This window comes from Lactuca serriola, chromosome 2, assembly GCF_051521515.1.
Source record: "Lactuca serriola cultivar US96UC23 chromosome 2, Lser_US96UC23_V15, whole genome shotgun sequence".
Taxonomy (NCBI): Eukaryota; Viridiplantae; Streptophyta; class Magnoliopsida; order Asterales; family Asteraceae; genus Lactuca; species Lactuca serriola.
Window position 1 is genome coordinate 177,825,479 of NC_136409.1, and position 15,388 is coordinate 177,840,866.

The 15,388-nt window shown below is 34.4% G+C and overlaps 3 protein-coding genes across 3 annotated transcripts; 1 reads left to right on the top strand and 2 right to left on the bottom strand.

The window, feature by feature from the left end:
• Positions 1-345, bottom strand: LOC145089815 (uncharacterized). Its single transcript, XM_079028208.1, has one exon. It carries the CDS (start codon positions 343-345, stop codon positions 1-3), a length of 345 nt encoding a protein of 114 aa, XP_078884334.1.
• Positions 346-9,305: 8,960 nt separating this feature from the next.
• On the top strand, positions 9,306-10,927 carry LOC145087514 (protein RER1A-like). Its single transcript, XM_079025479.1, has 3 exons — positions 9,306-9,825; positions 10,350-10,530; positions 10,621-10,927. Exons 1-3 carry the CDS (start codon positions 9,416-9,418, stop codon positions 10,681-10,683), a joined length of 654 nt encoding a protein of 217 aa, XP_078881605.1. The 5' UTR covers positions 9,306-9,415; the 3' UTR covers positions 10,684-10,927.
• Positions 10,928-13,023: 2,096 nt separating this feature from the next.
• On the bottom strand, positions 13,024-14,896 carry LOC145087515 (UPF0481 protein At3g47200-like). Its single transcript, XM_079025480.1, has one exon. It carries the CDS (start codon positions 14,781-14,783, stop codon positions 13,209-13,211), a length of 1,575 nt encoding a protein of 524 aa, XP_078881606.1. The 5' UTR covers positions 14,784-14,896; the 3' UTR covers positions 13,024-13,208.
• Between the last annotated feature and the right edge of the window lie 492 nt (positions 14,897-15,388).

The following is a 15,388-nucleotide window of genomic DNA, read 5'->3' on the forward strand; positions in this document are numbered from 1 at the left end:
TCACTCCTTGAGTTCTTTCCAGATTGCTACAGCAGTATCAAGGTAAATCACAGATGCAGAGATCTCTTTAGAGATTAAATTCAAAAGCCATGAGATAACAATATTATTGTTTCTGATCCACGACTTGAGTTTAAATGGATTATAATTATTAGGCTTAGGGAGACTTCCATCAACAAACTCAAATTTGTTTTTGACAGATAGATAAATATTCATGGACCTGCTCCATGAAGCATAATTTTCGCCAGTGAGAACTTGTGAAACAAGAACTAATCCTGGACTATCCGAATGGTGAAGATAATATGGATCATTATGATCTACATAATTGCTATTTTGAGATTCATACATGATTCAAGAAGTAGGTCAATTGTAACAATCAATTGAAAGAAAGAAACAATTTTACAGGAAAATTAGGCAGAATCAAACAAAGATCATTGATGAAAAAAAACGATCTGAAAAGAAGAAGGGGAATCAATTCGAAATGAAGAACAAAAAAAATTTGAACAGAGTTCAGATCACAGACGAAAGCATAATCTCTGATACCATGTTACAATTCACAAAATGAAGAGATAATCTTTTCTGTTATGTTTCATTCAACTGGAAATGATATATATACATCAGATTTATCTATGCTAATGTGCACTACTAACATGAGCTAAACTAATATGAGCCTAACTGATTAAAACAGAAAAGTCTAACTAATAATGAAGTAGTTAACATGACGTGGCATAGCATAAATACACCAATATAATCACATAAAGGGAAATCTGCGAAAAAGTCCCAAAGTTTTAGGTCAATTTACGATCTAGTCCTAAATTAAATTTCATTAACGAAAAAAGACAGAAAACCGGCTAATGTAATCACTTTAACCCTCTTTTACCTTTTCGGTAGGTTGCTTGATGAGGTGACACGCCAAGTAAACTTTTTGGCAGTTGATGTGGCATTTCTTCATTATTTGAAAAATCAGATTATCAGGATAAAAACGAGAGGAGGGGGACTCGAACGTGTGACCTTCAAATTGAAAATCATGCTCTTAACCAATCGAACTGAAAGACTCTTATGAATTTATCAATAACATTTATATTTAATGTAATAAATTCTAAAGTCAAATTAAATAAAAAGGATGCATGTTGATTTGAACCAGTGACCTTCACCTTCAAAACCAAAATCCCAAACTTTACCTCCCCACCCCATACATTCCTTTTTACATATATCTATTCCTCCCTATTCTCTTAACACTTGAAGAACCATAATGTCATCACTTTTGGACAACCACCACCGGAGCACATCCCTTGAAGTCAAAATTTGGCCACTTCACAGGACCTCTTCGGGAAACTCTTCCCCCTATCTTCACGTCCAAAAATCCAAAACCCCGATCTCCATCATCCCTGAAGAAATCACATGAATCTCCGGCGATCCCCTCTCTGTCTCCATCGTCATAAAAAGCTTCATCATTCTTTTGATTTGGCACGAGAGTCGTTCTTGTTGTCAGTATGCTTGAATCGCATTACAGAGGAGGACCATCGACGAAGACGATTTGGGGATTTGAACCTGCTTATACGATTTGCATATCCCTCTTCTTTGAGTTACCGGTTAGGGTTAAGTAATGTTTTATTTGCAGGTTTATGGTTCAACTTTTAGGTTTGAGTCATTGAGTGATGAGTGGTGGTGGTGGTAGCAGAAGGTGTTGGGGGTGATAGGGGAGGTGTCGGACTTTAGAAATAGGATAGAGAAGTGAGAGATGGATTTGTGAGATAAAGAAAGAGTGAGGGAGATTACCGATTTGGTGGAAGACAAGAAACCATATATGGAAGAAGTAAAAGCAGAGGAAGACGATGATTGTCGAGGGACAAAACCTAGTGGACAGATGCTTCACCGGATTTGTTTCTCTGACGGTATCATTAAATTTGCAGATTCAAGGAAGAAGAAAGGAAACATGGGAAAGAAAAGGGGGGATATTTTTTATTTTTTAATTTTAAAATTATTAAAGAATAAAAGAAAATTAAAAATGAAATCAGTTGCCATGTCAACGTAGCACGCCACTTGGCATGCCACATCAGCAGTAACCTGTTAAAAAGGTAAAAGAGGGCTAAAATGATTAAATTAGTCGGTTTTTTTTGTCTTTTTTCGTTAATGAAATTTAATTTAGGACTAGATCATAAATTGGCCTAAAATTTTGGGACTTTTTCGCAGATTTCCCTCACATAAATGTGGAACATGCATTCATTATTGATAGTTTCATTTTATTTACTTCTTTTTAATAGTTTATTTTAGCATATTTCATTCACATTTTAGTTAATTTTCATGCATATTTTCCTTTTTGTTATTTTATGACCACTTTCGGGTACTTTCGAATTTCATGAGCGTAATTGAAGGTTTTACGGAGAGTAGCGGAGCGGGATCTTTGGGAAGCGATTGGGCTTAGAAGTCGTCAGGAATTTTGGGCTTGATAACTATGGAAATAATGCATGGAATGGGCTTGTAAATTACTTGAAGGCTTGGAAGAATTATTAAACTTTAAATTTTGAAGATGTGGGAGAATTTTCGAGTGTGCGGAGATTGATGATCGGGTGATTACGAGAGCTTTGGAGGATTTGGAAAGGTCAAATTGAGCTCAAATTGAAGAGAACTTGAAGAAAAATGGGCTAGAAGCTGGTCGACTTAAACTGGGCTAGTGAACTAAGCAGTTCAAGCCCAACAAATGAAAAAGGCCCATTCTCCATCAGCTCACGCGACTCGCGTAAGATTTCCACGCGGCCCGCGTGGGTTCGTGATTTTACTTTTGGCTTCTATTTGAGCAAGTTTGGTGGGTTTCTTTTGAAACACTGGCACATCCGACTTTGGAGCCTTTTCTCTAGAGATTTTGAAGACTTTGAAGGCCAAGAACATTGAATAACATCATCTTTTGATCTCTAAATTTTGTTGAATGTTTGGTACAATCTTTTCTTATCTTGTTTTCTTGAGTTTAGCAATGCTTAGCTAGACAAAACTTGGTTGACTTTGGTGAAATCCTTTGACTTTTGTTGAATGTTGAAGATTCCATGAACTTGTTTTTGAATCTTTATGAGAATGTTATATGTTTTAAAATCATATTATTACTTGTATGTTTTTATTCATGAGTTTAAATATGCTTATGGTGATTAGTTGGCTAATTTCTTGATTAATTAAAGGATCTTCAAATTAGCAAGCAACAAATGATTTTTTTTGTGTTAGTTTTGCTTCACACAATCATAAAAACATTTTCTCCAACATGGTAGTGAAAGCATTTGACTTCTCTTGGATTTGGTAACTTTTTTGTTCTTAATGCTAGTTGACCTTCACTAATTACATGCTTAATGGAAATTGTGACTTTGACTAAGGGAATTGTTATGAGCTTCTCTAACCATTTTAACAACTAAGAAAAGTCTAGGTAATCTCAAGCTTATTGGATTACTATAACCAAATTAAGGAATTAAAACAAGTATTGCACCATTGGACTCTAATGATATGTTCATCAAAAAATCAAAGTGAGGAAACCTTAAGCCAACTATCTTTCTCTTATTGATTTTATATCAAACTCTTGTTTTTGTTTAAATTGTCCATTTAAATCTTAGTTTAATTCTAGTTTATTTCAAGTATTTGAAAAGATCAAAACCCCCATTTTTTACTTTTATTGTTATTTTACAAGTATTTTTACAAAGAGATTTTTGATAGAGTTATAAAATTGAACAAATCTCCACGGATTTGACATCTTTACCACTACACACTATTTTAGTGTGAAGGATTTAGGGTTATTAATTTTATTGGCCTCAACGACCTCCAATTATCTCCCTATATGTTGGTCGATATACTTCAACAATGAAGCACAACCATGAAAAATGCAGTGCCTCTTGTATAATTTAAGTTTGGTAAAGTTGTTATTTTAAACTAAATAGTACATTACACGAATGATCCCTATGGTTTGGGGTAACTTGCACGTTTGGTCCCTAACTTATTTTTTTTTAACTTGGAAGGTCCCTACTGTTTGTTTTTGTTGCGCGCTTGGTCCCTATCTTACCTTAAAAATACTATTTTGCCATTGATTTTTTAATTTATTTAAATAAACACACCCTAACCACACTTCCACCTCACCTTACATTACATTACCTACCCCACTTTATTTAAATAAATTAAAAAATCAAAGGCAACAATTCCAAACTATTAGATGTAAGAAGATTAATCATTAAAACAATAAATATCGACTAAGGATTTAATCAAGAGAGAACAAAAACTCTTAGGTTGCTTGAAAAGAAAACTGATTTGAATTGGCAACTAGATAAAGATAATAATCAAATAATATATTTTATCTAAAATCCAAACCTTCCTTCATTGTATAGCCTTGGATGAAAATCCTTAGCCTTATCTTAAGCTGATTTTCATCCACCCTTTCAGGGATCTAAAACCTTTCATTATTCAACTATTGAATAGTTAACATTTAATCATGTACTTTGAATTAATTCCAAATCAATTCTAAACTAATTTCTAATTATTTTATCATCTTATGAACAATTAATAAACTATTTATATATCTCTCTCATAACTTTCTAATATTATTTGGATCACTAAGGCAACCCAAAAATGACCATGATATTAATGTAAGTCTTACCAATTAGTTATGACATTGGACATGATATTAATCTTTGAGATCACGTCGACGAGTACTATCTAAATATCTAAACTGTTTTAAAAGAAGGTACAACTTTTTGGATGCTAATTTAGCCTAATAGTCGATTTAACTCTAAATGTAACAACATATTTGATTATATTATGGTATAAATCAAACAATACGAGGCTAAGTTATTACATTTAATCTTTTTCTGACGTAATTTTTCTCAGTTGTCACACAACAAAGTCAACATCAATGAATAAAAACTTACTACCATTAAAATATGATAATTTATACCTTACAAAAACCTATTGGGAGTTGAGTTTATTTTTCAGATATATAGGATCCTAGCTGACATCATTTGAAATCAACATGCTATAAAAACGAATGTGCAGATTAAACACAATAAGTGATAGTAGCGATCTGAATAAAAAGGATGGGCTTAGATGAATAGATCATGTAAGATATGGAACAATAGCTTTAGTTACTCACTCATTCCGACAACCGACAAAAACCTTATCTCCTTGATGACTATCCTATGCTTCTCCATCTTGATGAACAAAGTAAATGACATTGAGATCATATAACCTCTAAATAAATGGTGTTTAACGGTTTTAAAAGGGAGGATTTCACATGTGGCTTTCTTAAAAATCTAAAAAAGGTGCATTAATATGTGTATTGTCGAGTCATCCATCCAATGACCCTTTCATTTTCAAGAAACTGATTTTACATGTTGCCAGGAACAAGATGTGACATCCTCTAAATTTTCAGAACCAAAAAGAACATTCTTTATACTTTAAAAATCATGATAGTTCATTTACGAAAAATCCCAATATATAAAAATCTTTTTAATACAAGATTACCTCAAAAAAATTATATGTATGTCATAATCAATACAAATACATAAGTTACAACATAAAGACCTAATGGTACTGAACACCATTACATGTTTTCTCTTAATCACTCAACATCCTAATCAATTTCATCTAGCTTAAGTCTTGATACATGTGATACATATAAAGTGAGTGGGTTAGGTTGGGACACGAGGTGAGTACATATGAATTTCAATCCTACAATGTTATTATATATATATATATATATATATATATATATATATATATATATATATATCTTAACCCTACAAAACAAACTATTAACAAACAACATATACATGTAATTCTGACTTGGATATCTATAAAACCTCATACCCATATATACCCACCCTAATCGATCCTCATAGACCTTAGTCCATGATTATCAGGAAGATAAACCGTTTAAAAGAAAGGACTTGACTACACCTCTAGGGGCTTCTTTGGCTGGTGAAAGTCATAAAGGCACCTGAGCCATCAGAGTATTTAATGAATATGGTATCCAAATTCATCTACGTCTTTGGGTTATAAACTACACTAGAAACGAAATTCACAGGACCGTATATAATGATCAAGTGTTGTCATCTTACTCTCGGAGATTACCAGACATACCATTATAGTTACCTGATATGGACCCACCATTTGTGATCATCCAAAAAGGAAAACGATTCATACTCCGGTACGTATTTTCGTATCATCAACACCTAAAAATGTCACGGAACAGAACCCTACAATCCATTCCCAACTTACACCAACATACTCTGAATGAGACTACCCAATATCAAACTTAATTGAACTAGGCATCTATAAGAAGTCTTATCTCATTAACAAGCAAACTACTAGGCTCCCAATACCAATTCTATTTAGAAAACATTATCCTAATTTAGTGTATATATTTAACATAAAGTATTTAGGTATTTATACACTTTTATCCTTCTCTTTAATAATACTTCTATTATTATTATTATTATTATTATTATTATTATTATTATTATTATTATTATTATTATTATTATTATTATCCCGCAATAATACATATATATCTTAACACATATAGAACCATATATAGTTTGCACGTAGTATATCATCAAATATATTTCTTACACATATTTCAGTAAATACGCATATAGCTCACATATAAACATTTTTAACAGATATTTAATACTTCAATTAATACTTGTATTAAAATCATATTCATGAAAGGGACTATGTACTCACCTGACTTAGGTGGGTGACTATAGAATTTGGCAGCGCTCCACCTAACACTTTAACTTTTCCTTTAATGTGACCTAAGTATGATTCATATTGAGTCTTAGTCTAATATTCCTAGTAATTAATGACGGTATAGATTCCTCACTAATCCCAATGTGTAACACCCTGGTTCGGGTCATTTCATAATTCGGGGTCGTGACCTGAGGATCAAGTATCATAAGGCTTTGGACTTTGGGAAAGAAAGGTTTAGACACATATGGTAATAGATAATGTAGGCTTTGGGCCTTTATGGAATTGGGCCCATATTAGGCCTTGTGTGTCTTATGGACTTAGGCCAATTGAAGGGAAGGGTAAAATAGTATTTTACCCTAGGAGTCGGGATTAGTGAATTAAGTCCTGATTATGGTTTGTGACCCAATTATTGATTATGTTTGTAGTTGACTGGTTAGTGCGGGGATTCTCCGGTCCAGTAGCCCGAGCTGTAGTTGAAGTGTTAGCGAACTGAGGTGAGTTTCCTTCACTATATCCGTGGGTCAAAGGCAACAATATTGGCCCACTAGATTATGTTTGTAGTATGATGATTGTCTTCGTGACAGTTACATGTTATGTATGTATCTGCTTGATGTCTCTGTGACTCTTACTATTATGATTATATGTGTTAGTTGTAGGGGTGAAATAAATCTGATATCGGTTGAAAGATACCGAAAGGGGTGAAATAGACACAGTACCGGTTGAAAGATACCGAAGAGGGCGAAATAGACCCAATATGTTTTTGATTGTTATATATGTATGGTATGGGGTATTTTAAGGGAAGTCACTAAGCTTTGTGCTTACAGTTTATGTTTATGGTTTTAGGTACTTCTGGTTCGAAAGGGAAGGGCCTGACATGATCGCAATGCATCCACCCATATTTCCGCAACCTTATGATTTTGGGATTGTATTCTAATAACTATTTTATTTTGACATATTCTTGAATGATTAAAAAGGTTAAATGGTGTTTATGGTTGAATTAAAAATAAAATTTTCACCTTATAACTTTAGAATGTTACACAATGTCTACATCAAGATCTATCAAGTAAGGAATAACCAGGTAGGATCATATCGGAGGTAGGGTCCGTGTGGTATACAAAGTATATTGTTCGGAAATATCACTTTAAACACCTCACTAAATCCAACATAGACATCACTCTCGTAAGTAGATAAATCAGTATAATTACGGGGAATCACTGATAAATCTTATAGGTTCATAACAATGATTATGATTATAAATATAAGTTATATTGAAAGCGATATAAATGTAGCTTAACTTACATAAATTTTAGCGAAAACCGGGAGATTGCACTAGTAGAACTTCGACCCGAGAGCTTCTACTAGTCAAAGAATAGCTCCCCAGAGCTTTGCTAAACTAAAATAATCCAAAATTCCGAAGAAAGACCCCAAAAACCGGGTTTAGAGGTTGAGAGGAAGTTGAGAAAGGTGTACAGGCAAATAAGGGGCTGATGCCCCTTTTATAGGCAGAACTCGTGATTACGCGCCACACTTTTCAAGGTGCGTACCGAACACTTAAAGTGATGTCTCCCCAACCGTTTTGTGTCACATGTCAGCTGTCACCTTCTAGAAACATGTGTCGAGCAAAACATAAATTTTGTAAATTCTGTAACTTTTTCATACAAGCTCCGTTTTCGATGTTCTTTATATCCACGCGCACCTATCGACGAGATCTACAACTTTCCTTTCGACTTCATCGACTAATTATCACTTTATTTTTAAATTTATGTTTTTAAAGAGCTTAGACTGTTAAACCTCATATAAAAATCATAACTCTAACATATGACATCCATTCTCAACTGTCTTTGTGTCGACGAAATTGTATCGTAGAGATCTTCAACTTCTGTTTAAATCGTTTTAGCTAACAATCAACCGATTTCTATTTCAGTCTTATGTCGTGCACTGCTGAGTTGAAACTTCGAAAAATTATAACTTTTTCATATGAAGTCAGATTTGAATGTTTTCTATATGCACGAGTTCACTTTTACCGCTACTACGACTTTCGTTTAGGTTATTTATCCTACATAACCTTCAATAATAAAAAAACATCTATTTATCATCGCGACAAATAATTATCCTATTTTTTAATCATCTAATCATATCTTGTGGGTATTAGACGACATGTTTAAGAATATCAGGGTGCCTCCAACAAAAATAGTAGACACTATTATTGTTAATTTATACTCATTGTGTAAATTTAAAAGTAAAAGGGTTGTGGTTGTTTGCTGAGTGGATTTGCTCACTATTTTTTTCATTTATTTTTGTAGTCTCTTTACTTTTTCTTCGCTCGTACTTTTGTACTTCGTTGCTATTTAATCACTTGCTAATTATTTGCTATTTAAAAATAAATAAATAAATAAGATGCATAGGGACCATTTACATATTTACAATACTTATTTACATATTTACAATTCACTAAAAACATAGGGACCATTTGAAATCAAACTCATTAGTTTGTTGGCTAATAAATAATGACAAGAACTCCTTTATTTTCTATGTGTTTTTTTTTTATTTATTTTTTTTTATTTTTATCTTAAGTTATTTGTAAGAGAAAATATCATATTCTGGTAAAATTTAGATTTATAACCTACAAAATCACAGGCATATTCGGTTGCTTGAATCTATCCCCAAATCGGTTTCTTTACGTAGGAGAGACGACGGTAAGATGATGGATCCCGGAGCCGGCCCCACCACAGCAACCCCCAGCACCGACGCTCCCCCATCAGCCGGTTCGCTGCATTCAACGGACACACCTGCAGCAGCCGTGCAACGGTGGGGTTTTGTGGTGTCACAACGCTTTCAACATTTGCTCGACAAGTCAACGCCGTTCTTGCTCTACCGGTGGATCGTTTTCTTTGCCATCGCGTTCATCTATGGCGTCCGCGTGTTTTTTGTGCAAGGGTTTTACGTGGTCTCGTACGCACTCGGGATATACATCCTTAATCTGCTCATAGGGTTTCTATCTCCTCAGGTTGATCCGGAATTCCAAGACCTTTCCGATGGCCCTACTCTTCCCTCTCGGAGCTCCGATGAGTTCCGCCCTTTTGTTCGTCGTCTTCCCGAGTTTAAGTTTTGGTAATTACTGTTTCTACTCTAAATTCGATTTTCTAATTCCTGATTTCAATTGCAATATTAACTCAGCGATCAACTGATTTAGTTACTTTAGATTTAGATATTAGATCAAATAGGATCTCGTACTGAATCTAGGGATCAACAACCCAACAACACACACAAATTGATAGCAAGAAGAACTGGACTGTTGATTTGCAGCATAATCTAGGGTTAGCAATCAGGATGTTTATGCTGTTAATTGCTAACCAATTAACCATCATTCTTCAAAGCCACCAGTTAAATAATTCTGTTACTGCTGATAATACTCTTCCAATTACTCAATTGTACTTGATAAAATATCTGTCTGGATCCATTTCAAGCAAATTGGTAAGTTCTTCATATCGAAGTTGCTGAATATAACAATACACCAATATTATGCAGATACAAACGACCTTCTCCTTAAAAAGCTAACCCTGTTACCCAACATTCCAGTCTCTTTTATTAACAATGAAATCACCAGATGTCAATCTTGTTTTCATTGATGACAGGTACTCGATAACAAAAGCCTTCTGCATTGCTTTTGTTTTGACATTCTTCAGTGCATTCGATGTGCCTGTTTTTTGGCCTATACTCCTTTTTTACTGGGTCATCTTATTCGCTCTTACCATGAAGAAACAAATACTGCATATGGTCAAATACAAATACGTCCCATTTTCGTTTGGAAAACAGGTACCCTTTTTATCCCCATTTTACATTAAAGTTACAAATTATATTTCATTTTGGGGCTATTTGTTACTTAAGTAAGCTTATTTTATACAGACTTACAATGGAAAGCGGGGGGCAACATCAACCGAGAGTACAAGTCTTCTTCCTAGAGACTGAAAGATGTTCAAACAGTTTTATAGATTTTGTTTCCTAAGAAGTTAGACTTGACTTTTTTAATGGTTTGTTTTATGTAGGAGATCATTTCGTACAGGTTTTTAGTAGTCGTAAGTTTAATGTTATAGACAAATGAAGCTTAAGTCTTTTTAAAGAGTTATCATAGTTGTGGTGGGGAAAATGAGGATCTTATGACATTGTGGGATAATACCTGTTTGACATAACAAGTTGTACTGTGTTTGAAAAACGTGCATTGGACTGACATTTGGTGTGATGTCAATGTGATAGAAATTCTAAATTTTTTTACCACCTAAAAACGTGGGACAGGGCTCGTTCTCGATTTTTTGTATGTGCAACAGATGTAAATGGATTCCTCATCCCCTGTCAGAGGAAATAGTTTTAGAAAGTTTGTCTAGTCTGTGTGTGTGTGTGAACTAGTCTTATCATATGTGTTCATGTTTACCCTGTTTAAAAAACATATATTATCGGTTAGTATAGGTTTCCAGCCAAATATGAATTTTTTGGTCATTGTCTTAGGCACACACTCACACATCCGTACAAGTCGTACTTAGATCCATGACAGATATGAAATCATTGAAGGCACACACATCCATGACACATGAGTTTTCGGTCAAACATGAACACAGACATCCATATCTGAAAGTGTTGAAGGTACATACATGGCATGATTCTGATGAACATACATTCATTGCAGATCGATAACATGATGTTTTGGCTTATTTTTCGGATGAACATGGTTTTGTACTTGCACGTGAAAATTGTGGGTATTTCAAGTTCATCCATGGGGTTTCTTTTTGGGTTTGTTGGGAATAAGCGTTTTTCGAGTTCAACCATGGCGAATTCAGGTTTTTTTGGAGCTCTTACATGACAAATTTGAAACTGATTTTCAAGTCCATCCATGTAGTTCATCGAGTTGATTATTGGGTGTTCATCAAGATTTGAGTTTTTGATGAACAAACACACAAAAACTACAGATCCAAATAAAATTGTCGGAAGATTTTTGTTTCACTGGATAAGATGACCGAAGGCTCGTCGGAGCTGTGTTGATCATCTACATTAGTTGGTTATAATGATATATTTTTTTAACATGGTAAACTGTGTAAAAAAAAAATATGACGAAATGTATATATCCAATAATGTTCCTTACCCTTATAACTCTTCAACAAATTCATCAAACACTTAAGAGAAATGCTATGGAATTGAGTTAGTCGACTTGGTAACCAATTAGTGATGGAATAGAGTCATGAATAGTAATTTGTTGGAATGTGTCGGAATCCAAGAGACAATCATATCTTTATACTATGTTTATTTATGAGTTTTTCTTTTGCGAAAAAATAAAAAATGGGAAATAAAGTATCTTTTAGGATGGAAAATGATGAAAAGGGAGAAAGGGGAAAGAGATTTTAGTGTTTTTAGAAAGGGAGGAAATATTTCACGATAATGAAAATGTATGGTTTCTTATGTACAAAGAGAAATTTGTAATCACTTTAACTTCCCTTTACTTAAAAAATAAGACTTTTTTCAAACTGAAAACATAACTAATAATATTTTATTCTTTCTTTTCTTGTACTTTTTTTTATTCTATTCTCCTGGTTCTATCTAGGGAGAGAATTATGGGGAAAACTGAAAAGGAATATTACAATCTTTCTCTCACTCTATACAATTCAAGAAATAGAGAACAAATGGTGGTAACTATTTTTATACTATTGTTTATATTGATGAAAACTTTGAGAAAAATCTTTATTGAGCTTTTTTTGTTCAATTTTTTCAAATGTACCCTCTATTTGTTATAAAAAAACATAATATTTTACATGTTTGTTAAGTTATTTTATATATATTCAATTAGTTTATAAGCTAATTTTAACAAATGTTATTTTTTAGCATATATTTTTTCAGCTAATTCGTCGACCATCTTAAAGTTTCAAGTTTGTGTTTTGCTTTAGGTCATCTTATTAATTCTTAACTAATATACTCTGGTACTTAACTAATATAATATGGCTTCCATAAATAGAAATTCGTTTCATGAACAACACGTTTTCATCCGTTTTTGTAGTAAAATATGTTTATAGATGGAAAAGTCAAGCTTGGAAAGAAAAAATAAAAAGAAACGTTTCTTTCAATTTTCCTCATGCTACATATGAATATATGATCGCGTTAGTTGTTTGGTAGTAATATTTAATGTTCATTTAATAATATTTTAATATTTTAATATATTAATATGATATATATTATTATGTAGGAGCACTTGTAGGAATAAAAATTTAATTTAATTGAATAAATAAATAATCTATATCTTTGTTTGTTATTCCAATACAATAAAACTTTTCCAAATCAAACTCAAACTCATATAAAATCCTTTTATAAATATTACAATCATTTTTATTTTCTTCCCTAAAAATAAACTTTTTTTTTTTTTTTTTTTTTTTTTTTTTTGTAAAATCTATGCAAAATTCAATAATTCATACCCAGTTATGTGAAAATATATCAGTTTCTCCGGCCGTAAACCATCAAGATGCCGGTGGCCGGTAATACCCATAAACACCGTAAACCGTCTGTGTTGCCGTGAGGATGAGCAGAATCACGGCGGCGAAAAACGAAATAATAGCCCAAGGATTGCTGAAATAGTTATGAATTAACGTCGCTCGCCATGAATTCCACCGGTGATTATAAAACTGGTTCACCTTCTCCGATAACTCCGACAGATAACTGTTATTAATATCGAAAACCACCTCCTGACATAACCGATTGAACAGATCTGCTACATCTGCATCACTCCCTAACCAATGCTCAAAAATCCCACTGTAATGGAGGTATCCCACGTCCTCCGGCGAGTTTATCAAATTATCCATAAAAATCACATACGACGTTATCTCATTCCCGCAGTCCAAATGCGATTGCTCGAATGCTATCAGATTAAGAAACAGAGATTTCGTCCCATCGTGGATTAACAGCCGGGGGATCTTTAGAACTCCGTTTTCGAATTTAATATCCCAGAAACGATCGGTTTTTCGTTTTTTGAACTTCATTCCGGCTTCTTTAAGCTCGGTTACACAGTGGATGAGCTGTGTTCTACGTTTATCGGCGACACGGTTACTATGCGACCACCGTTTGATCCATCTTCTTGGCTCCATCTGCGGTCCTCTACTCAATAGACTCTGCCGGAAAACATGGAGACAGTGAAGATATGACTGGTCCGATAACGGGTCAAACGCGCTGGAAACGTCGTACCCTCGAGACGATTTCATTTTGCTCCGGTGGCTTTTCGTCAACGGTTCATCGGTTGGCATTAACGGGTCGAAGAATCGTAAAGCCAGCTTCGCGACTAACCCTTTTTGATCCGGCTGACCGAATTGGAGCCCTAATAATCTGTCAAGGATGAACAAAGGAATCTGATTCTCGAGCATTATCATGTCTCTTTGAATCGAATGCATCGACCCTCGCATTGCAAAAACCGGATCGCATCGGGAATAACCGAGTTCCGAGAACCCTTCTGCAGCTCCCCGGAAAAGCTCGAGAGCAAAACAGCCATCGAGAACCATCATTTCCACGAATTCGTTACTGCTGATAGTAATCTGTCCTTCGTAGCAAGCTCTTGCCCTTTCTTCGAGTTCTTTAATGGAATCGATGTAGAGTTTAGCATCTTGATTACCACGTTTCAGAATCTGGTGAAACGCCCGCCATTTATGGCGATCCATGTTTCTCAGGCGTTTTTTTCCATGGTGGTAAGGCCCTAAAGAGACGATGTTTGGAATATAAGCTTTATCTTCACCATCGCGTAAATACTGAGGAACTTTATAGATACAGAGCTTTCCCCAAGTTCCGGCGACGTCGTCTTTCTGAGCAACCTCAAGCCTTTCTCTAACCGTGATCATCCATTCCGATTCCGGCGATTTTGGACCTTCTTTTATGGTTTCAGAACCACCATTGATATCAATCTGCAGTGGTTCATATGACTGTTGATTCTCTTCGCCGGAAAAGTTGATCGATCGGCTGGTGGTTGGGATTCCGGCGTCGACAGTTTCTTTGAGCTTTAGAGTAATTAGATACCAGCTCAAAAGCTCCTTGTTGAACACAGCCACCATTTTTTTTCTGTTGAAGAAAGATTATGCTAATGCTTTCAATAAAAAATGGAACCTTGATTGTTCTTATTATTTTTAAGTAACTTGCGAAAACAGAATGATGGCAAAAAGGGACGTTACAACTGTTGAAATAATATCAATAATTTATATCTGATTTTATCCAATAGAATGCTTAAACGCAACCAAAATTGACTTTTGGATTGAAAGGAGGCTGATTAGTTAATTAATTTGCATTCAACTCTAAAGACCACATGCTTTTCTGACTCTAATGATAACTTCATCTCCTAGAAATAGGTTTGCTTTAGTTGCTTGTACTGTTCAAGTGCTTAAAGCACGTTTTATGGTTAACTTTCTGCATATAACCCTAATACTGTCAATGGTCAATTTAATAGCTGGATAATCCGACCCGACCCGACCCGACCCAGCGTCATGAGTCATGAGTCATGACCCTACAACGGCCAAACTTTCATCCCCTCCACCAACACGCCATTACCATATATGATTATGAAAACGATTTCATTTCATGTGCCACATTCTTTTGGCATGATTAAGCCACGTGGGTTTTTATATATAAATAAGGGTCATTGTCTAATGAAGCTTCTAACATT

Bases quoted from the DNA above. Each gene is read 5' to 3' on its own strand.
- LOC145087514 (XM_079025479.1), top strand. From the start codon at position 9,416: ATGATGGATCCCGGAGCCGGCCCCACCACAGCAACCCCCAGCACCGAC. The intron at 9,826-10,349 runs GTAATTACTGTT...CATTGATGACAG, and splicing joins CTTCCCGAGTTTAAGTTTTG to GTACTCGATAACAAAAGCCT. The intron at 10,531-10,620 runs GTACCCTTTTTA...TATTTTATACAG, and splicing joins CATTTTCGTTTGGAAAACAG to ACTTACAATGGAAAGCGGGG.
- LOC145087515 (XM_079025480.1), bottom strand. From the start codon at position 14,783: ATGGTGGCTGTGTTCAACAAGGAGCTTTTGAGCTGGTATCTAATTACT.
- LOC145089815 (XM_079028208.1), bottom strand. From the start codon at position 345: ATGTATGAATCTCAAAATAGCAATTATGTAGATCATAATGATCCATAT.